Source organism: Notothenia rossii (genome assembly GCF_949606895.1).
Source record: "Notothenia rossii genome assembly, chromosome: 8".
Classification (NCBI taxonomy): Eukaryota; Metazoa; Chordata; class Actinopteri; order Perciformes; family Nototheniidae; genus Notothenia; species Notothenia rossii.
The window spans coordinates 28,214,880-28,239,733 of NC_136906.1; the positions used below are offsets into that span (position 1 = coordinate 28,214,880).

The 24,854-nt window shown below is 42.1% G+C and overlaps 1 protein-coding gene across 7 annotated transcripts in view; it reads left to right on the forward strand.

Moving 5' to 3' along the window:
* The first annotated feature begins 311 nt into the window (after positions 1 to 311).
* LOC307017094 (RNA binding protein fox-1 homolog 3-like) overlaps positions 312 to 24,854 on the forward strand; it is a 263,790-nt gene continuing 239,247 nt past the window's right edge. For 4 of the 7 annotated variants that reach the window (XM_079646552.1, XM_079646555.1, XM_079646557.1 and 1 more), the window contains exons 1-2: positions 358 to 376; positions 544 to 606. In XM_079646552.1, coding sequence (XP_079502678.1) covers positions 374 to 376; positions 544 to 606 — 66 coding nt within the window. In that variant the 5' untranslated portion in view covers positions 358 to 373. Of the gene's footprint in view, positions 377 to 543; positions 607 to 24,854 lie in introns of all 7 variants that reach the window. The other 3 variants (XM_079646553.1, XM_079646554.1, XM_079646556.1) reach the window with 2 other exon arrangements.

Genomic DNA, 24,854 nt, shown 5'->3' on the forward strand with positions numbered 1-24,854 from the left:
GTGAAGAGAGGGGGGGGTGAGAGAGTGTGAGAGAGAGAGAGCTGTGGGAGAGTGAGGTAGCGATAAGGAGGTAGGTGGACCGCAGATCAGACCTGTCAGATGTGATTGCACGCCCAAGTGCAGCCCTGAATGTGAGTGTGTGTGTTTTTATATTTCCCAAAGACAACCCCCCCTCCACTCATTACAACACACACAAACACTACCCAAACACACACACACACACACACACACACACACACACACACACACACACACACACACACACACACACACACACACACACACACACACACACACACACACACACACACACATACACACACACACACACACACTCCTCGAGGAATCCTTTATTTCTTTATTTGGGATCCTGATGGTGCGTGCAGTGGATGCTCTGCTCCCTCCTCCTTATTCTCCTCCTCCTCCTCCTCCTCCTTGTCCTGCTCTTCTCTCCTCCTCCTCCTCGTCCTCGTCCTCTTCCCTCTGTGCCGCTCTCACAGCCTAGTTTTCTTTTTTTTCTCCTCTTCAATCTTGTGCGTGCAGGTTGTATCTGACGGAGGGACCGGTGCCGCGCTCCCATCCCCACGCTCCTTCAACAACAACACTGTGAGTATTCTCATGCTAATTTGGCTTTTCTCCAGCCTTCCCCTCACGTCGGTTTGTCTCTTTCCCTTTTCGGCTTTCATTTCCTTGCCTTCTTTTATGTTTTCATCCGCCGCGCCAAATGCAGCAGCGGGAAAGGGAGGAAAAGAAGTGGAGACAAAAAGGAATGTACAGAAATAGAGAGAGGAGAGGAACAGGGGAGGGGGAAAAGGAGACAAGGGGGAAAGAGATTGCCGAAGCTTCCCATTCTGCTTTCGGAGGTGTTTCTCCTGGAGGATGGTGGAATTGCCGGTGGGATGTAGGGGGCGGGTCTTGGTTTTGTGAGTAGATAGTTGTGCGGGAATGATAGGGGATGTTGTTGACAAGCATAGAGTGGCTCATCAGACAGCCGGGCAGCTGGAACCAAGGTTTACTCTGTTGACTAAACTTCTGATTCATCCGTCACTTTTTATATTTACACACAAAGAGACACCTCCCTGATGTCTTGTCCATCTCCTTCTTTTTTCACTCTCATTTTCTATTATTTTGAACTTTTATGGCATGCAGTCATTCCTCAGGACGCTGTATTGTTTCTGCAGATGGGAGATGGATTATTTTCAAGATGTACGGAGCATATGTGTGTGCCATCCATCTTATGCACTTAGTTATAATGACAACAGTAGCAGTCGCACTAATGAGCTTTTTTCATTCAACATTTGCGCCCACGCATGTGTGTGTCTATCAGTAAATGTGGATTTCAGCTTTTGTGTATTTGCCTCTGACTTGAATTATTATGCATTCTCAGTATTGAATACACATATAATGTATGTTTGTTTGTGTGGGAAACATTGATGTTGAGCTGATCTTATGCCACAGTAACTTCAAATGGTTTTGTTTCATTTGAACCTTTTCTCATAAATCATGGATGGATATATCATATTTTCATGCATTACATTACAGTTTGCGACTTACTTACTACTGTATTTTTTTATTTAACCTTTATGTAAACCAGATAAAAGCATTGGGATACAATCTCATTTTCAATGCTGACCTGGCCAAGAAGGCAGCAACGTTACACATAACACATAACACAAACATATAAAATACAGAGAACATAACTAAGTATGTGTCAGTTGGTGTGTGTGTGTGTGTGTGTGTGTGTGTGTGTGTGTGTGTGTGTGTGTGTGTGTGTGTGTGTGTGTGTGTGTGTGTGTGTGTGTGTGTGTGTGTGTGTGTGTGTGTGTGTGTGTGTGTGTAGGTCAGTAAGTCAGTGTCCTTTCCCACACGCTGCCCTTTGATCAAAGGGCCACATTCAGTTCGCCCACGGCATGTGTCTGAGCCATATGAAGAGTGGGTGTACTCCCTGTGTGCGTGTGTGTGTGTTTGTGTATGTGTGTGTAGGCTGAGATGGATAGGCCCTGTGCTCTCACTGAAATCGCCATGGCTAATAGGCACACGGGCCAGCGGGGATGGACACGCATCCGACCGGGCTGGGTTATGTCACGGAGACCAAACACCTCTCACCGGCCTTCGTCAGGAGTCACGAAAACACAAATCTTTGTAAGAGAAAAAGCATATTGGGCCAACAAATCGCTCGCAACACACTTTGGCAGATTCATTTGGCAGAGTAAAAGGGATTGATCTGAGCATGGCAATTAGGCAAATTTCAGAACTAAGCATCTGGCGAGGCGAGAACGCTTCGCCTGGCAGAGGATTACCATTTTAGTTCCATTTTGAAACGACGCAGCCCAGAATGTGTTATTTCACAGCACTCCAGCAGCACAGGCGAACGCGGCACATGAGGGATCTTCGTGCGGCGTTTATGTTGTGTATGTTGATTTCACGACCTGCAAAGTAAGAGTAGTGCTTTGATTAATGACGATTAAGTTTAATATGTGTGTACGCAGCCGTGGCGGCCCGACTTCCCTTTCCCCGGCCTTTATGAAAATGAATCGTCGGGGTAAAATGCCTGGGATGATAGCAGCCTGCCGATGAGCTTGCTTTCTGAAGTAGGCTGATATAAATGAGAACCATTCCCCCAATTACGGAAGATTAGGTTACCCTCCACCAATCTGAATCCTTAAATCCCTTCTGTTTTTACAGCTCTGTCTGCCGAATGTAATTCAGCCGCGAGACCTGGGCAGAATAGCAATAAAAGAAAGGTAGAAACTTTTGCAGTGAAACCCAGGCAGTAAAAATATCCGGTGGGAGAGAGCTAAAGCACATGATAATTGACACAGCGCTGTGTTGCACTTGGCTGTAATTAACTGTGTTACAGAGGTTGTCAGTTGGAAAGGGAGAAAGCCCAGACTTATCTTAGTGCATTTAACACACTTAAAAGTGCAACATTTATCGTGTCTTCCCAGCTTTCTCCGGGGGAGCGTTTCAGGTTAGCCTCTCTGCTGCATTCATCCAGATCTTGTACAGGCCCAGTCAGACATTATACTTCCTTTATCCTTACCACCACAGTTTGAACACATGAACAAAATCAAAAGGAGCAATTGTTTTTCTAGGGCGAGCGGAAAAAAAAGAACAAAAAAAGCTATTTTTAGTGTGCTTTTCCACATTGTTGCCTGGGCCACGATTCATGCTTACGTCTAGTGGTTGTGTGCCATAAACTATGTTGTGCTTCGCAGCCAGGCGCTGGCTGGTGACAACTCTCACCCACACATTAGTGATCTATGAGCCATATACCACCGGCCCCCTGCCGCCTCACCAGACGCTTTCCAACGCACAGGACCACAACAATGTCATTCCCCCCGTGTGATAGCACCCATATGTGTCGAGAGCACCTGTATTAGCGTAATGCGCCAAGCGTTTATTTCTCATCACTTATCACAACGCTACATGCTGTACCGAAAAAAGGGGGGGGGGGAAGCTCATAAAGATAAGAATCACATTTCACTAGAGGGTGCTTGTATGACAGTGATATATGCTGTGAGCATCCTGCCACCTCATTGAGATGGGAGTGAGTTCTGGGTGGCTAAATCAATTTGTGCAAAGGCTGATGGCGCTCGTATTGGTGTCGTGATATGATCTTTGCCGTCCATTTTTAGAGGTCAGCGCGAGCGAAACAACAAGGGCAAAATAATCTGACCGCTTTCTCTCTTGTTTCAAGCCTCGTAAATGATCTCGCCCAAGAGGATTGTGGGTAAAGTCACTCTTGTTTGTTTTTTTTCTCCCCAGGTTTAGACACTATGGATTCTCTATTAAGAATGTACTTTCATCCATTACCGCACGCGTCCTGATAGAGTGTCCAGACCCAGAGGCGAGCGCCGTCCGTGCATTAATCGCTGTAATTACTCAATGAGGGTGACAGTCATTCTGGTTGTGCGTCTCACACTATATACCAGTAAAGGACTGGGGGTGGGTTGTGGTAGACCAGTCGATAGGTGAACCTGACTCCCTCTAATGTTAAAGATCTGTCTATAGGCAGAAAAAAAAAGAGAGGAAATGCTTTAAGATGTGTCAGCAAGTCAGGCAATTTCCTCATGTCCATCTCATGAGGTATGACATTGTGTGTGATACCGTAGAAAAGCCATAATATTAGCTGGAAATAGCACAGCTTTAACAAATGATGTTCAGTCCATTTGTATTGGTTTCAAACCCAATGACAGTCATTTTTCAAGCTGTGTCAATGTATTAAATGGGTGTAGCATTGGTGTTACACAGGTCTTATAACACTGTAATATAGGTCTACTAACAGTTTAATATAGGTGTTAAAACAGTGTAACATTGTGTCACATGGGTATACTATGGGTGTACTAATGATGTTACATGGGTGTCATAGGGGTGTATTCATGTTTAATATGGGTGTAATGTGGGTCTAACAAGAGTGTAACATGGGTTTTATAGCAGTGTAACATGGTTATAATATAAATATAATACAGGTGTTATAATGGTGTAACATAGTTGTCAAAAGGGTGTATTGATTCATAATAATATGGGTCTAATAACAGTGTCATATGGGTGTAATAACAGTGTAACATGGGTACAATAAGGGAGTAATATTAGTGTAATAATATTGTAACATGGGTAGCTATGGGAGTAATAATGGTCTAACGTGTGTGATTGCCCATCTAAGGGTTAACGGATGCAATCAAATTAAATACAAAAAGAAGAGGCAAAGTTCACTTCAGCTTCACCATGGAAGACGTCAGAGTGCCGGCCACACTCTTTTACTGACTTGTGATCTCTAGGAAGTGCAGTGCAAAATCACCCCAGCAACGACTGCTTAGCAACAAAGATGTTGCCACCATAAAAAAAGAAAGACAAACCAAACAAAGAAAAAAACAACAACAAAAATATGGAGATTTAGGAATTTGTCAGTTGATTTAGTGCGTCGGGATGTAATTCTGCCGCATTTGTTTTATGGCGCGGACCGTTGTGGCGTGTGCCAGACAGATGTTCAGTGTGAGAGATGATCGTAAAGAAAAGGAGGCGAGTGGTCAAATCAAGGCTGTCAAGTCAGGGAAATAAAAAGCGGAGGAGGGAGAGCTAAACATGCTGCAGCTTTGAAGGATCCTTATTGTCTGTACAAGGGCAACAGAGTTACTCTTTGTGTTGCGCCGCTGGAATGTGTGCTATAACGACGTGCCAGTTAATCAGAGTGCCATTGTTGGTCATAATAAGTGAATGGAGTTTAATAGGTGAATGTCTTTCCACTTCCTTTCTTATCTCGCAGTGACTTTCACTTTCTTGTACTGCCTGCAGCAAGTAATCATGGGAAATATACGACTCAGAGACATCGTTTTTAATTAGGGGGATTTTTAGCATCATGGAGAGAATAAAAAAGGACATTTGAACATGTGGATGGGAGAGTTTCTTTCGCACACATACACACGTGTGTGTGGAGAAATTTTTCTTGGGTTTGGTTTTCTCATTAATCAGAGCAGAACCATGTCTGATACTAGCGTACAGGAGATGAAACCAGGCCGGTGTCGAATATTTGAACATCTCAGTGCTGATGTGTGCAAAGCAGAGCGTGTGTCTGCAGGGGAGGCTTTGAAATTTCATCCACTCCATCCCTTTTAACTCTGCGGAGGGGATGTGCGTCTCACTCCAGTTGGCCAATGGCTGTTAGGAAGCTCCTGTAACCCCCCCCCCCCCCCCCCCCCCTCCACCACCACCACCACCACTACCCCTCCAACCATTCACACACATACACTCCTCGCTATCTGCCTTCCCCCACGCCCTCTCTGCTACTCCACCAGACCTGCATTGTGTCAGATAGTTTAATGTGAAATTGCTTTTCTTTCAAATTTCCCCCTGGAAACGCAGGTCGTTGCAAAATGTTACATCTCATAATGGCGTGTTATTGTTGTTCTTTCATACGAGTCCTTGGCTCCTTTAGTGGAGGATTTTCCAGCTGCAGAGCTGAGCTCACACTCGGCTTTTTCTCCCCGCCGCTTCACCTCTCTCTGCCATCTCGGATTCTGCATAGAGCTCTTCCTCTGCTGCGCCCACGGTAACCCTGCTGAAACATTTATCGCCACCTCACTCTATGATTACGCTATGCATTAGCAGGGCTTACATTTAATTTGTCGGCGGGCCCTGGCGGCAGTGCTACGGGCCTGGCCTATCAGAGACACTTTGTAAACGCCCTGGAAGAGCCTCCCGGGGTGATCCTATCAGTCAGACACACTGTCAGCAGACACACTCAGTTAGTCAGCATTGAGTCAGAAATGTGGCCCAGCCAAGCCACACGCCACCGTTGGCTGCTCCGCTGGGCCGCTGCACTGGGCACCAAGCTCCCCCGCCTGCCAATCAAAGCTCCAGCAAGGATGCTGACCTTTGTTCCCATGCTGAAATGAATGCTCTTCAACAGGTGATCCCTCCCTCGCCACCCTCAAGTTTAAATATAGCCCGCTTCTCTTTTCTCCTTTTTCTTTTTTTCTCAACCTCCCTTCACATTAGCCTGTTATAGCCCCTGCTGTGTGTTTATGTCAGTAGCTCTGTAGCATGTAGTCACATTATTTCCTATATTTTCAGACTCTACTCAAGTTACACAATGTGAAACTTGAAGAACAGTATTTATTGTAAGTGTTTGATTTCATGTTGGATGCATACTTCATGATTGTTCGACAGCATGTTTTTAACAGAGTTCTGTCCTCAAGAGTAACAGCACAAGCAGTCGTTTCAACAAAATATGATAACGTATACTTAAAGTAGGTTTCTCAAAGCCTACGAGAAGACTCTGTATTGTTTTTTTTGAGAGAGAGACATAATTTATAGGTTTTAGTGAATTTAAATGGTCTGCATGGTCTACTTTCCCCCCTGTCTTAAACACCCCTATTTCCCTCCTTTGTTTACTTCAATAACATAGTTAAATCACTACGTATCACTTGCACTTCTATTGGCTAGCGCTCCAGCACATTGCACGAGATAAGCTTAGGGGCGGGACATCTGGGCATCAAGCTCCCCCGCCTGCCAATCACATATGCTGACCTTTGTTCACCCTGCTGAAATGAATGCTCCTCAACAGGTGATTTAAATATAACCCGCTTCTGTTTTCCTTTTTGTTTTTTTTCTCAACCTCCCTTCACATTAGGCTGTTGCAGCCCCTGCTGTGTGCTTATGTCAGTAGCTTTGTAGCATGTACTCACATTATTTCATATATTTTTAGACTTCTACTCAGTCTACAATGTCAATCACCTCAATAATGATCACCTGTCCCAAAGTGGCTATTAGCGTCTTCCGCTCCTGTGAATTACATTAATACCCTGTGGTTAATGTCATGTTTCTGTACCGAGAGTACGCAGAACATTTAAGTGCGAGGCTCCACTTCTGCAGTTATGCGCTGTGTGATTATGTTTGCCTTATTTTTACTCGTCCATTTTACTCCTCGCACTATCAAAATAGCATGATCAGAGGACACTCAAGGCTGCTTTTATCGCCCCGCGCAAAATAAGAAGGTCAATCTTTAAGGCACTTTGTGGGGGGAAATGTTTAAACCAGCTAGTTACCAAGAGAACCAAGAGGGCCTTATTCCTGCGGCTCTAATTGGGATCCATTTTCAGTTTCCTATGGTTTTAAATGTCAAGAAACGAGCACACGCAAAGTGTTTTGAATTTGCGCCTGGAAGGCCTCAGTCTCCGGGTCGGAAAGGTTGAAAGCATATTGGTTTATTATGAAAAGGAAGACGTACTGTAACCATTTTGCCATTTGAAAAGAAGAAAGACAAAGATGATATACTGCTTTTGACCTCATCCATGGTCCGCTGAGAACATAGTGTCAAAAGTTGCCAGCGCCTTTCTTCATTTGACAGAAACAAATCCTCAGGAAGGACTCAGTGCCCCCCCCCCCTCCCCCCGTTCATGCCTGTGTGGGTTTCCCCTGGGTGCCCCACAGTACACCCTCATGCTCCGAAGATATACAAGTTAGGTGGACCGAAGACTGCCAGTCCCCCAAATGTATGAGTGAAAATATGTATTTTATAGAAGGTCAGACCAGCAAGTGACACAGCAGAATTCATTTCTGCGTCCTCTTGGAAATAGTGCTGTGATGGAGAGTGTAGTCTCTACTGTTAGGTGTCCTTGTCCTGTTCTAGATAAGAAAAATAGCATGTATTTAAAGGAATTGATGTAATTTTGGATGCATACTCCTTTTTCATGATCGTTCGACGGCATGGTTTTTAAAAAAAACTCAGTCCTCACAAAAATAATGGCACCATCAGTTTTTATCCTTATTTTTATATTGTTTTTAATGCGCCATCATTTAAATGTGCACCTCAGGTAGCCAGCCAGAAAGCATTTGAGCATTATTTTAAGAAGTTACTATTAAAAAATGTTTTTAATAAGTGTATTATGTTAGACAACAGAACAATGTGAACTTAGAAAAGAATAAACCAACCACGAAACTAAAGTTCACCAAAGCAAAAACTGGGCTAACCCAAAATGCTCCTTTTTAGTTGAATACATACAGTTAAACTCACACACACTTTGTTATGAAAATATACATCTTTTTACAACAAATTCAATATACTATTTATTGTTTTGAATTAACATTTTAATATTGCTCCCCAATTTGTTTTAATTTAACAGTAATCATATTATTTTTATATTATGGAATTTAGTTTTTCTTCTAATCCTAATTACGTAATCCCACTACATGTAATCCATTTCTCCCATCTCTGCATTTGGATTACTAGGTGAATTATAATTGAACAAACAGATGCAAAAATATCGTAATGCTTATTTTACTGTATGAGAATATAAGTAGGACTGGACTCAAAATGAACACTGTGAGGGGACTACTTGATTTCAGTACGTCCCACATGTTTGTATCCATAGAAAGCTGTTTCCACTGTAAAAAGGATCTTACCTATGGAGTTTTCAGATCATAAAACACAAATGTGTTCGAGCAGTTACAAACAACATATTTGTCTTCTAATTTGAAGGACTTATGATCAAATTAGCTTAAAATGGCATACGCCTCGACTTTGGACCATCTGTTATTATCTCCCTTCCCTAGAAGGTCAGAAGTGTCGAACGGTTTGCGTGTCTTATTTAAAAAGTACCGGTAGTTTGAAAGAAAAGCAAAGCAAACAATTTGTTGTAATTAAATGTATTTCCAACATGCACTACATTCTGGTATGGATAGTACATCAGTGGCTTTGTACAGAAACCTGTCCGAGTATAATCAGAAACTTGCAGCTAATGCTGTGTATATGTGACCCCCTGGAGACTGGATTTTGTATCCGAGGTTCTAATGCAATTTCCCTTCCTGTAACAATGTATAATCCCTTGTCCAAGCAGGCCTGCATTTCTACCTTAAACATCCCTTTCATTCCTTCATTTAATAAATGACACCCAGAGGACGAAATGGGACAAGTCCCTGCTGACACCTGTGAAATATAGACTGATAATGCTGCTGCCACTCGCTTATTGCCGCTCCCTTCCACCTCCTTCTGTCTGACAGGCCGGCCCCGTGCATGTATCACAATGAGCGGATCTCTACACCGTCAATTAGGAGCACCTTAAGCCTGCCACTGAACTTCTGTGATTCCTGAGAGTAAAAGGAGGAGATGAAGGATCTCTTCATGGGTCAGGGGAGGAAGCTGCGTTCATGTGGGTGCAGCGGATAGGCGGTGGTGGTCCCAAGAGTGGTGTGATGGAGAGGAGCAGGGGCGTAGCAAGCTCGTCCACGCCCCCCTCGTGCACTAACCTCAGACACTCATTGTCTGCGTGGCTCACTTCGAATGATTTAATTACTTGCTTTTCGACTTGAACAATTATAGCTGAGCAGCACATATGTTAATTATATCTGACCTCACATTTTTGCTGCTCTGTTAATTGTTCGCTTAGATGACATTTCGGAATGACTGTCATTGCTGGCTGCGTACCGGGCAATTTAAAGAGAACAAAATGACAGCGGAATGACTGTGTGACAGATTTTTGTCAACGGAAAAGTTTTAGCCACCATATGGAAGGGCTCATCGCATGAAGGCCTCTGTACTGATTCCTTAACCCCTCTTTTCCGCCTCTGAAACAGCAGTTACACACACCCCTTTGCTTATCAGAACTATTTAGTTGTTGGTTTATTTTCTTTATTAACAATCCTAAAAACACATATTAAAAGGGGCTCATTGAAGCTCATTTCCAGGTTCATATTTGTCCTATACTGTGACATGTTTACATGCTTTAATGTTGGCTGGCTCAGTTGTGATTCATTCATTCATTCTAACCGCTTAGAGATGTCCCGCCCCTCAGTCTATCACATACAATGTGTTGGAGCACTAGCCAACAGAACAGTGTTACATAATGATGTCACTATGTTACAGAAGTAAACAAAGGCATCCAATGGAGGCATTTCGGACAGGGGGGAGAGACTCCCTCTGAAGGGAACACAGGAATTTGAGCCTTTGCAGACTGTTTACATGCACACAGACCTTTATAACACACTACATGAAAGGGGAACACACAAAAAGCATAATAGTGCCCCTTTAATGCTGCCAAAAACAGCTCAAACTTTTTCTATAGACGTATAACTCACTTCCTGTTGTTTGTAAGATGATGCACTTTGTTTTTCTCTTGCCATTTATACCAAGGAAACATCTAAAACGCACTAATGTCCCAGTTCAAAGCCCATCCTGTCTGTTCTAATGCATATTCGCCTCCCCTTCCGGATGTCCTCGCCTCTAAAAGTCCATTAAAAACAGCTTGCAGAGACAAATTGCTACCTGAACTAATACATCTTGTTGAACGACACATGTATTGCAATTTTTCCCAACATGGTTTTTATCACACAGCTTATTATCACATTTAATGGAGACTGTTTTTTCACTTTTGCCATTACTGCACACTGTGGTTTAATTATCCCGGCAGTGAGGAGGCAGAGCGGAAGTTAAGGCAGCGTGGAGGGCAGATACACACAGCGAGCTCCTCAAATTCATTTTGTCTTGTGATATGATTGCAGCTGCGTGACTGTGGCCTTATGAAGCAGTGGAAGGGGACATGAAAAATACATGTGCCGCTGAACACCATTACATTTGTTAACGCGGCAGTGTGGCTCTGCATGCTGTTTCTAATGGACTGCGCTTTGTTTGTAACCTTAAGTGAGCGGAGATGTCTCCTGTTTCACTTCGCTACACTGGAGTTGAACTCTGGAATAAAGAATAAATCGAGTTTGTTGTACTCGGTGAGGAATGTTATGTGAGTCGAAGTTTGTGATTTTAGATATATCTAGTGCAGAGAAGAAAAACACTTCACATGTCTTTTTAATTAGACAGGTGCGTAGGAGAGACAAGTAGCTGAAAAGTTGAAAATAAGCTCCTGCATCCTGTCTAACCTGCAAAAAGAAATATATATATAAGCAGAGCTTTGGTATGGACCTTTATCAGGCAAATGGCATGAAGAAGGTATAGTGATCGGTTTAAAGAGGCTCTATTATGCTAATTTTTAGGTTCATATTTGTATTTAGTGTCTCTACTGTGACATGTCTCCATGCTTCAATGTTCAAAAAGCTCTTTATTTTTCTCATACTGCCTGTGCTGCAGCACCTCTTTTCACCCTCTGTCTGAAACCAGAGCCCAGTCTGCTCTGATTGGTTAGCTGGCTGGCTCTGTTGTGATAGCCCCATAGCCTATCACTTACTATGTGCAAAGCAAGAGATATGAAAATATGTACAGCCCTACTTTGCCCTACCTAAATCAGTTTTCCCAAATTTAAACCAACAATTATTGTGATTTAGAGAATAGAACGTGAATCATACAAATAATATAAGTGAGTAAAACTTGTTTTGGGCTCTGGTTGCATTTAAGGACAGTTGTTATGTTCTATATAATTGTTGCTTTTTAACTTGAGTACTGTGGTGATTCAAAGGCTGTTTAAACCAAAACATTTCAATAAAACCGAAAAATATAAAGAAATATGACACAACTGTCGACTCTGACAGTCTGTCTATACAACAACTAAAGTGCATACTGTTTGATTTACAGCTGTGAAACATACATTGCTAACCCACATATCCAATCAGAACAGACTGGGCTCTGGTTTCAGACAGAGGGTAAAAAGAGGTGCAGCACAGGCAGTGTGAGCAAAATAAAGACTTTTTGTTAACATTAAAGCATGTACACATGTCACAGTAGAGGCAGAAGATACAAATATGAATCGGAAAATCAACATAATATGGCCCCTTTAATCTAAGTCTTCCTTGAGTGTGATGTAAAGCTGTGTTATGTAGGGACATCAATCCTCTTATGGAACTAAGAATATTTTGTATACATACAGTTGAACACTATATACTGTTTGCAAATCCCCTGTTGTCAAGGCTTGTGCCTTCAATCGTTCAGATGGTATGCAAATTCCCCCAACTTTGTCCCTTGATATATTCAATCATTTTGCCAAGCTGTTTTGAAAGTTACTTTGAAAAGTCACATAAGTGCTGGTTGTCTTTTATATCTGACAATGCTGCTCATTGGCATTCAACCTAATATGACTCAACTCAGTGTTTGTAATGTGATTAAGTGACTCCCAAGAACTGTTTTTCTATTTGGTCTTTGTTAGGATTCTTGCTAATCTTGCAGTACACTTAATGCTGGTGTGTGTGTGTGTGTGTGTGTGTGTGTGTGTGTGTGTGTGTGTGTGTGTGTGTGTGTGTGTGTGTGTGTGTGTGTGTGTGTGTGTGTGTGTGTGTGTGTGTGTGTGTGTGTGTGTGTGTGTGTGTGTGTGTGTGTGTGTGTGTGTGTGTGCATGTGTGTGTGTGTGTGTGTGAGCCTGTTTTGTTTGACATTCTGAGCTGATGGCATTCATTAAGCGCAGTGCTTCTCCCCACCATGGTTTACAGACAGCTGTCAGTTCAGTAAGGGACTCCTGCACTGATTGTACGTCGACATTCACTCCGACTCGGACATTCCACTGCACATCCACTAACTGCAACATTTGCATATCCATCAACACGGGGCCGCTGCAGAGTGAGCGCTGGGCCACTGTCAGCACCGATAACACAGATATCGTCTGTGCTCCCCTGTGTGTCCGAATGTTCAGGTTTATGGGAATGTGGATGCACCTGATTACTTTCTATTACTGTTGGATTACCTCAATATCAAATGCAATGCAAATGAATACAAGAGAAAACAAACATTGATAAGATGTTTTACTTAAATGTATTATGTAAGACGACAGAGCTTTGTAACATTAGAAACCAATATATTTAGTGTCAAATTGTGGAAAAGGAAAACCTGCTTTTCATTCAGCATATTCAGGCAGCAGCCTATACACCAACAATGAAACACACGAGCACATACTACAGTTTAAAAAGCAGAAATAAAATCTGAGCTGACAGAAAATGCTTTGTTTGAGTTTAATACCTACATTTAAAGGTGGGGTAGGTAAGTTTGAGAAACCGGCTCGAGATACACTTTTTGTTATATTCCATGGAATGCTCTGAACATCCCGATAGCAATGAATATCTTAAGTGCTTTGACAAAAAATCCATTAAAAATGTCATCTGTGGAAGCCGTGGTACTGTAAAAAGCACGACCAATCATCTGAGCCGGCCCGGCTAGAATAACTGGATGGCCTACCTGCCTGTCAGCTTTCCATCTGTGCACAAACTTATCTCGTGCCCTCATTGGTCATGTGCGCGTTCGTGTGTGTTGGAGGAGGGGCTCTTTAAGGAAGTGGCAGATTTTTTCCGGCTGTGTATTTTTAAATTCTAGCGCACTCGAGCTGGTTTCTCCAAAATTACCTACCCACCTTTAAGCTTACACACACACTATTTGTATGATCATATGCTGAGTTAAAAAAGAACACATGAACCAAATAAAGTGAAAGCAATGAAGCAGATACAGGCAGTAGGCGTATAGCCAACATAACAGTACAGCTTACAAAGGAGAAAATACAATATGCTCGTCTTTGTTTTTAGTAACATTGTAATCCTGCTAGTAATCCCCAATTTTGGAAAATGTACTGAATCTGAATGTTTTATGTCACTATAAGGGAATACAGTTACCTTTTTATAATATCCTTATTATGCAATCTTGTTACTTGGAATCCTGTACTCCCCCAGCCTGTTTAAATAGTTGATTCATGTTAGCTAACAGTTAGCGAACATCCCATTTCATTTGTTTTGGTGTCTACGAAATGAATGCTACATCAACATGCATTATTAGCACTGGGTTGCACTGCCCCCTGTTTGGATCCTGTTGTGCAGCACAGTGGGTTTATGGGAGCTTGTTTGCAGGAACAGGGTTGATGAGAGCGCTGAGACCGACCCATAAAGTCCAACTGTGAACTCAGAGAGGCTAAATAGAGTTGGTGAGAAACGTTTATCACTGCCAGCAACCACTTTCATGATACACATAGCAAACGTAAATATGTGCTGCTGTGTGTAATAACATTTTAAACTGAAGACATTTGGGGTTTTGACTGTTTTTTAGACAAAACGAGACATCTAAACATGAACTTATGCCTATTTTTTTGTATTTCATTGACTTACGAATTAATTGAATAGATAACAAATGTATTGATGGTATTAAATACAAAAAATAGTGTTCATTATATAAACTCTTATTTGTACATATACTGTAGTATGGGTCAATCAAAACAAATAATCAATTAAAAACAATATGTACATTTAGATTGTTCAAATCGTTTATTTTAAATTAAAAACACACATTCAACGGTTACTGCAGTTATAACATAGGTAAGAAATCACAACAATTATTATTTATATTATGGTCCTCTAGATGCATACTTTACCAAATAACAGGATTAAACAATACAACAACGACACAGCATACAATACAATCATAACACAACTTACTAATAGACCTAAATAATAATAACAATGATTATTGCAGCTCTATTTTATTCCGTTACAATATCAAATTTGAGCTTCCACCATTCTTTTAACCCTAACATTGTGCCATTAGAAAGTTTGACTACTCCATTGTTTGCTATAACACATGTCTGTTACTTTACCTCCTGTCCGTTGCTGCAGTTTTTTCCATTCATTGGTATTCAGATATGCTGGCCCGAGGTGGCAATCTGTTAAAGAACGTGGAGGGGGGTGTCACCTCTCAGTTAATGCGGCGCTGCCATCCTCAAGGCCTGGTGTGCTTGGACAGCTGGCCTCAGAGTTAGCGAGTGTGACTGTGGAGGAATGGACGCTAAATAACAGAGCCCGCAGCGTTGCCCTCCGCCCGGCCGGCTGGCTGGCTGCTGGCAGGCGTGACGCGACAGGACGGGGGCCAGAGCCAGCTACAATCCATTACTTTTACCTGAGGAAGAGGGGAGGCAGAGTGAGGGAGAGATTGAGTAAGGGGCCAGAGCACCTTTGAGCGCTCTCCTCTGCATGCTAATTCCTGCAGCGCTTCGAAAGGGATCAAAATCTGCCGGCTGAGAAACGTGGCCTCTCGACTCACTAAAAGAAGGTAGAAAAAAACCCTGCTTCCTGCCTGATGCTCGACTAGCAAGCAGTTTGCATACATATGCTTATCAACACAGTGTTTAAATGAAGTGTTTCAGAGCACAAGGCAGGTATTCTTTGTCTTTTGCGTCAGCTGGCTGATAAGGACCCTCAATAAATGCGAATGGAAATTGGATGCTATCCTTTTGGGGTCTTACATTGATGATTGCACATATCTTCTGATGGCAAAACAAATATTTTAAGGAAGATGCACAGAATTCATTTAAATTGATGGATTGTCAAGATCAGTGTGATGTTGTTGTTAAAGGGGGCCTCGTATGCTCCTTTTCAGGTTTCATATTTGTATTGTGTTCCTCTACTTTAATATTTGTACATACTTAGATGTTCAAGAAATGCTATAGTCAGCTGGCTGGCTCTGTTGTGATTGGTCAACCGCTTAGGGATATCCCACCCCTTACGCAGCATCCACACGGTGGCGTGCGTTGAAGGTTGCCAGTGGGCTTGTCTGAAACTCGACCAACAACCAATCACATGAATCTCCCGCCCGGACACACAAGCACACGGTTTGATTGGCTAGAGCTTGTACTGGCATATGATTTGATTGGCTGACGCTTCCGTTGAAGCTTCAAAAGTTGAACATTGCTCAACTTTTGAAGCGAGCAACCCAAGCGAAGCGACGGAACCACAATGCAGTTCGGCAAAGCGTGACGTCACCCCCATTCAAAGTGAATGGGCAGAAGCGTTGAGGCTTCAACGCACGCCGCCGTGTGGACGGGCCGTTACTATCTATCACATGCACTATGTTGGACCAAGTATTGTCACAATGTTGCAGAGGTAAACAAAGGACTACCATCAATGTTTTTCAGGCAGGGAGGGGAGTGTGTGGGAGACAAACCCCCACGGAGGGAAGTTTAGGGTTTTATCCATTACCACCCATTTAAATGCACACAAACCTATAACACACTACAGGAAAGGGAAACCCCCCAAAAAGCATATTATGGTCTCTTTAAATTACTCGAAACTGACTTGATGAGGAAGGGGGGAAAAAGGAAAATGTGCCTAACTGTCACAAACCATGTTTTATGTTTCCTCCTCCAGATGTATTACTTGCTCAATGATGTAACGGCACACACATTGACATGGACACAAATCACCGCCACCCTCGGAAAAAAATGTCCTATGCACGCCAGACAGAGAGCGCGATGAGCATTAAAGCAGAGGGTGATTTTTGAGGTGCTGCTTAAAGCTATCACTATCCGAGTGGAAAGTACACTTGACAACTGGTTTGCAGGTTCCAAATGAGAAACCACCACAAACTGTGTTGGTGGGGGGGCGGTTTGAGAAAAGAAAAAGAAAAGAAAAAGGCCTGATTGGCACCCAGTGACAGTGATAAATTTCACCAATCGTCCAGTGTGAAGATCTGTCTAATCTTTGCGGTGGCTCGCAGCAGGGTAGGACCCCATCACTCTCCCATTATTTGACAACAAAACATCCGCGGAGAGCAGTGAGCAAGGTTCAGTTAGCTACGATACACTCCCCGCATACACAAACACCCAGCAAGGGGGATTATAAAGTAGCCGTTAAAGGGGCAGGCCATTAAAATCTAGCCGCAAACACCTATCCCCACTCTAGCCGTGGAGTGGTTGAAAGAGAACAAAACAAAGCCGTCTCTCAATAGCCTTTAATTTTGAATAGGGAGCAAATAAAATTCAATGCCTATAATGGCCTTCATTTTCCTCCATACTCTTGAAATTGATTCGATGGCTTAATTTGGGGCGCTGGCAGGAGGGATGCGATTGGCAAACATATATATGGCCGCATGCAGTTCACCCTGAATGACTCGATAAACAGCATTGGCAGCAGTTTAGCAACAAAACATTTTTCCAAGGCCATGCATCACGGCCCATATGCATCTATCACGGCCATGTGGTGTTGTGTTGGCAGCTACAAGCGCGGTGTTTACACCCAAAATGTTATTTTGATTTCACTGACACAGAGATAATGTTTCATAACACACAGTCAGTCACGAATTAGCCCATCTGCCTGTTTGAGCCTCCCAGTGCTGATGGAGTCTCTGTTTGTGTTTGGGTGTGTGTTTGGGTGTGTGTGTGTGTGTGTGTGTGTGTGTGTGTGTGTGTGTGTGTGTGTGTGTGTGTGTGTGTGTGTGTGTGTGTGTGTGTGTGTGTGTGTGTGTGTGTGTGTGTGTGTGTGTCTGTGTGTGTGTGTGTGTGTGTGTGTGTGTGTGTGTGTGTGTGTGTGTGTGTGTGTGTGTCAGTGTGTGTCAGTGTGTGTGTTTGACCACAGTGGCTCAGCCCTCTCCCCAGCAGGATTCAGTGACGGCTGTCAGCTCATTGAGTGACTCCTACACAGATTGTATTTGAGCCAAAATCCTGATCCCTTGTCTCTCTGCTCCTCTCGCTGCTTTTGCTTTCTCACTCCTCCACCGGCTTGTCGACATGCATACTGTATGCTGACACTCCCGCGCATTTACAGTAAATACGAGCACTGCTAACTCACGGGACAGCGTGTTGTGTAACAGATTGTGGTGTCCAACAGGAGACACAGGCGAGAAACTGAGTCTAATAGTGTCTGTTCGCTGCAATCAGCCATTCAGCTGCACATCTACAGCTTTAATGGCAGCAGTTTATCCCAACAAACCAAAGTACTACCTGCCAATCGTATTGCTTTTGGGGAAAGACCTTATTCGGGGCTTAATCTGACTTCAGGTGGCTCAATGGCCTGATGCTTTTAGAGAGATTATTTGCCACTTTTTTGCACCATGACACATCTCCTGGTGCTGATGCTTGGGTATGGCGAGCCTGGTCTCCGTAAAAAGACGCTCCCATGCAGCAAAACTGCATTGAAAAGGTTTTAGGGGAAGATATTTTGTGTATTCAAAAATCCTTGATTGGTCCCACTTCGGGGAAATTCATATTGTTACGGTTAGGGTTGGGAGGGTTACTTTAAAATGTATTGCATTACAATTAAAAAGCGTGTTTAACACATGAATCAAAAGCAAACAGTGTTTTTGTTTAATAAACGAGGTGTCAAGCTCTTGCATTTAAAAATAAAGATATTTTAAAGAACGATAGAAATAGACAAATTGAAAACAAAAAAGAAAGTTCCGGCAGTACGTCCACCTATGATTCCTTTGTCTTCATTCTCCCCCCGCCCCCCAGAAAGGCATCAGTTTAATAACATTCAATCTGCGTTTGACTGTTTCTGTCTGTACGGTGTGTGTGGTGCGTGCTACAGGTGTCACATGACGTGTTAGCACATCCATTTAACACATCCATGAGATTGAAGGATTAATATGTGTCACAACACTGCTCCGCTGTGAGACATCTCTGAGAATATATCACAGTGACACTCTATTTATTTTCCATCTTGATTAACACCGGGAGCGTCATTTTAGCCTTTTACGTTGCAAACTTGCATTTATTTGATTGGCCAAGGCCGTGCGTTGGAGGATGACATTGCTTTTCCCGGAAAAAAGTTCCTTTCCTTTTTTTAGGTGACTGTCTTGTGTGATGTATCACAGTCGGGATGCAAGAATAATGAATTGTTGATTTTGGCCCCAATTGAAGAAATAAGAAAACTGACACCTAATTGTACAGCCCTGTGAACCTTTCAAACGTCTGGTCAAACTTGATATTCCTTTTTGTCCTTTAAGAACTAGTTAATGTAAATTATCATCATAACATGTCATTCTTTAAGGAAATAGTCAAGTTAAGAGATAACTGTATAAACTATTTGATCACTCAACAAGACAGCGGAAAATATATATTTGTAGATTTGCTTTTAAATAGCAGCAACACCCTTTTAATTAGACTTGTAATCATTATTAATATTTTTATTTTTTACATTGTTCTATTTATTTATTCATTTATATTATATTTTACATTTTATTGTATTCATGCATTGTGTCTTATGTCTTACTTTTACTAAGTGAGTTCTCTTGCATATTATTATTATTTGATATTATTATTATGATATTGGTTAGAGTTCAAAAAACATTTAATAATTTTATTGTCGTCAAAAACGTTCCCCACATGGCTCTTTTTGTGCGACGCTTTAAAAAAAAAAAGTTCAAATATTCTTCCTGTACATTACTCCATGGGAATCTGCTGTGAACAAAACGCACACAAACTGCATGTTTGTCCCTCCGTCTCATCAGACTCCTTCTCTCCATCCTCTCCTTAATCATCATCAAACAAGAGGCTGAAAGCCTTCGCGCTGGAAGCCTTGCATCACTGCACAATATTGATCATGGCTTGAATTTATAATTCTGAATCCAACAGGAACATTTAGTTCAGCTCTGAATGAGGAATCAAAGTTTTTTTTTTTCTTCACATCGTCCTTATCAAACTTTATTTCTTCTGTCTTCTTTCCCATGTATTGCTCTCTCTGTATCTCTCCCCAAACCTCACCCACTCCTCCGCACGCCATTTTCCAAACAAGTACAAATATATGATGATGCCCAGATTGAGAACCGGATAGATTTACATGACTGATTAGAGTGTAATTTCACACTTATTTGCATGGATCTTCCCAACATCCTTGCAGAGCTAATGGATTGTTAGAGCTCTGCAGCCCGGCCATGTAAATGAGGTAGAGCAAGATGGAGTGAAATGCGGAGAAAAATAAGACAGAGAGGAGACGGAGAGGCAGATAAAGTTCAAGTTAAAGTTCAAGGTCATTTATCTCCATCGCCCTTTATCACGCGGCAAGTCTCAAAGGACTTTAAAGGGAAAGACAAAGAAAAGAGAGACAGGAGCAACACAAAAACCCAGAAACAATTACGTCCCACTAATCAGCAGCCAATCACAAAGGAAAATGAAAGAGTGTGTGGCTGCGTACCAAACCTTCTAATCAGTACGAGAAAAGAAAGGCACACTGATGTCTGCTCAATAAAATAGCTCCATTCTTTACTGCAGGGCCAGTATATCATTAATGAGTATTACCTTTTATCAACAGTGAGCTCAAACTTAGCCTTGTTAAAACTAAACTATTTATTAGGTGGAGATATCGCACTACTAAGTTTAAAGGGGCTCTATTAGGCTTTTGGGTTTTTTATTGGGGTAGTGTGTTATATAGGTTGTTGTGCGTGTAAATAGTCTGCAAAGGCTAATATCAGCCCCCATTGGACTATTGTGTTCACTTAAGTAACATAGTGACATTAGTACATTACATTACATTGCATTTAGCTGACACTTTTATCCAAAGCTACATGCAACACCTGCACATCCATTGGCTAGCTCTCCAAGACATTGTATATGATAGGCTAAGGGGTGGTACATATATAAACAGTTGATAAGTCCCAAAAGAGCCGGCCAGCTAACCAATCAGAGCATATGGAATATATATATAATATATATGGTTTAGATTGGAGAGACAGCAAGCGCATTTCGTGGCCACACAGAGTAGTGGCCTCTGTGGCAGATGCCGGAAGTACTTGCCACTGCCTGCAGATGCCACGAAATGAGCCAGGCCCTACTAGCTCATGGACCGTGGATGTAACGAGAACCAGGTGAATCAGCGCTCGCCAACAACACTTTGGTTTCCTGAGCCCCCACTTGAGTTAAATATGTATAGCTTAGTCTCTTCCATTTTTTTAAGCTGATAAAGAAGACAGGTGTGCACCAAAACCGAACACTCGGAGACGTTTCCAAATGGTGAGTGCAGTTAGCATATTTTGGGCGAATGTAGTTTGTTAGCATGTTAACATTAGCTTGTAGCCTACCTGGTTGTGGTAGAGACAATACAATAATGTTGTTGAAAGGTAGATAGTGAATGGAAGATTCAGGGTCTTAAATCCTAAAACTGTATACTCTGTCATGTTTGCTGTCAAAAAAAGTAGGTCCAAGCTGAATTGGAAGTGTCATGTGATGTGTTGCCATTCCTGTATTAGACAGCACATTGTTTTGAAACGTGTGAGAAGCTGGCTTTAATCTCATATTTTGAAGCATGACATCCCCCCCCTTTAGAGGAGAAATGTGAAAACCCATCTCTCAAACTTCTCCCGTATGCAAGTCAGTGAAGTCAAGGTGAGGCATTTTTTGGAGACATATAGAAAAAAAACACATTTTGGAGTGAAGGGCGTATTTAAGTTTAAATGATGGTTCAATAAATCAATATGAACAACGAACTAGAAGTTTTTAAGACTTCAGGAAGGACGCAAACTTCCCAACACATTTATGAATAACGGTGCATCCCTAGTCAGGTGTTAATAAGTTGCAGTTATGAAAAAGTTTTTAAAATGACAAAAGTATAGAGACTATAAAGATAAAGACAGATTGAATGTTGTGAATGCATTATGAAGTTTGAAGGCTGCAGAGGGTTTGTGTTTCAGCTATTAACGGCATGTCACCGGGTCTACCTATCTGACTTAAAAAAATGCACTAAAGCAGTCCAGCTCCGCTCTATAAAGTGCAGTATTTTATTTTTCTCTACAGATGCCATTTATAGTTTTGTCTGAGAATTTCATCAGTGCTTTTATGAGAGGTTGGCCGTATTTGACACGCTTTTATGTGGCCAGTTTCTTTTTATGTGAAGCCTTCAGTGGAAATGTTGATGCGGTATGATTGCTGGATTGTGAAGTTTATAGGGATCAGTGGTTCCGTCCAATACACACCGCCTCTGTTTAACACAAACAATCTAATAATTGTTCTGAGCTCATCATTTTATCTTTAACTTACAATATGAATATCTAATGTCATTTATTAAGGATTAAACTTCCACTGTGTTATACATGTCCGTTATATTGTCCTTTTAGCACTCCTTATGGCTCTCTAAAGGTCTCCTGAAAAGGTTTTTTTCCTCCAAAGGCAACTTTCTCTTTCTTTTCTTGCTCTAAGTAATTAATTTCCACTTGTTATCATTAGTCGAACCAGTTACAAAAAAGGAAGTCTGGCCAGCTCAATGCAAATAGTGATTAATTGTGGTTGGCTTTAGTCCATTTGTTCTCATGGAAGTTGTACAGGGCAGCTCCCGTGGTGATTCATTTTATTCTGGGTCCAGAGATACGTGGCTCGTCCGCTTTTTCATCGCCCTTTCTGTTTCCCATTGTTTCCCTTCACTTTCATCATAAGCTGCATGCTAATGTACAGGCTAGAGGCTGGAATATATCTTAGTCTGATTACATTCTATAAATGGATTCGTGGCTATTTTCACAGAGGAAGTGTCACGGCGACATTAGATATCAAAAGCTGAGTTTCCGGCGCAGGTACAGCCGCAGCAGGTTGTCAGAACGTCCGTCTGCTCTGCAGCAGGTCCTGCTTTCTGACGGGAGAACGCTGCTGGGGGAATTACCGGCCGTCAAGGGGAAGCTCCATTAGAATATCTGTGATAGATCCCAGAGTGGGAGTTGACGTTGAGTTTTTTTTCTTCGAGTGATTTATTTTAGGTATCTTATGCATAAATGGTGCAATTCAGACTGCTACTTAAGCCCTTGAGAGTTGCTTAAGTCTTCCCTCACACACAATTTCCACCCTGCTCATTCTGACATTGAACAGAAATGCAAAGCCCTGGTGCTCCCAGCAAGTTGCATACTCAGATTGATCATTTGCATTTTTTAAAGGTTCCTTTGAAGTTCAATAGTGTCCCGACCAGTATTCTTCTGACATAAATTAAAGTAGCAAAATAATTGATTGAATATTGTAATTTTACAAACATAAAATATGTCCAACTGAAAGTTTACCTCAAGGAATGATGGATTGCTTTGTTCTTAAACTTTATGTATTCATTAAGTCTCATTGACATGAAGTATCAATATCCAAACTGAAGTCTACCCTTAAGGACACAACACATGCAAGAACAAAAGCATTAACATAATAACAATAACACAAAACCTTGGTTTGGTACAGATCCTCTTAAAGTTGTCACCATGATCCTTTTAATGTGGTTTTCAATTTTAATGAGAAAACTAAAATGATTTATTCCTCCAACATTGGGAATCATATTGTAATTGTAGTTAAAATAATCGCAATCGAAATCGTGCAGCCCTCCTACAAAACCAAAAATGCAGAAGTTACCACAACAGTTGCTAGAGTGAAAAAACACTGAGAAAAATCAACAACAAATCACAAAAAGGAGCCAGAGATATAACAAAGAAGAGTCCACCCCACAAACCTCCGATCTTGAACCCACCTGTTGATATAAGTCCCGACACAAAGGCTGTGTAGCTCTGCATAAAGGAGGTCTTTACTAGCACGGCTCAACCGCCAGGATCTTCCTGTGTTTACTTACAAAACATCAGAAAGTTAGTCAGTTCAAAAGCAAGATATAAAATAAACAAACCATTTTTTCAGTGGCCAGAGGGATTGAGCAAACCCCTTTCGACACTTTTAAAGATCTTGTTATGTTAGCTGAATCACTAGCAGGTCTAACCTGCTGTACTGCAGCTCTGACGCCTCTCCACCACTTAGTGTACTGTACCTCGGTCCAGTCTGCACCTAAACCTCCACACTGCCACCCCTCCTCGCTATGTACTCTACTCTTTATCTCTCTCTCTTCCTCCTCTCTGTGTGTGTCTTCCTCCTTCCCCCTCACCACGGTGGGCCTCTGCCAGGGGCTTGTGATCGGATTTAGCGCGCGTTCTCACTCCGTCTCCCAGAGATGAGTGACAGATGGTGGCCATTAGTGTATATTCCATGCATCTGTTGCAAGGCGCTAATTTATCTCATTAGGGGAACGTGTGGAGGGGGAGGAGGAGTGTGTAGGAGCAGGATGAAGCATTTTATTATGAGTGTAAAAACACAGGGAAAGATGCACCGAGCTGGCTGATACCGACACGGAGAGAGTGGCGCGGTGCGATGAAGTATCGAAGGTCACCGAGTCCAATCATTAGGCGTCAAGATTTTGCCATGTGTGGCGGTTACAGCACGAATGTGTGTTTGTATTTTATGGGTCATTGCGAGAGGTGAGCCAGTAAAACTCACCACCTTATGTGCACCCCACCACAGACGCACACTCAAATAAGCAGCCATACCCCCACAAACCTCACACATACTGCGTATTTACATTAGGAAAGTCACGCCGTGCATATGCTCAGGCTTAATTAATGTTCCTCACTGTGCTGGGCTATGATCTGTTTGCAAAGTATGTTGGGTATTCCATTAGTAAGTTGCTGTATGCTACTGTTCTAGGCAATTGGATTCTCTGGATATCACAACAGATGAAAATCCACATTCATGCTTTCTTCCGGATTTTTTCCAAACAAAACTAACTCAATATTAAACTCCCGCTGATGCACCAGGTAGTGAATCCTACGCACGATAAAGTCCATTGTTCAGGTGATAGTTTATTTTGTTTAGTTTATTTTTCTTGGGTTATGCAGTCAAACAATACATAGAACAATAGTTTCTACCTCCTCTCTTGCCTGATAAAACTCCATATGACTT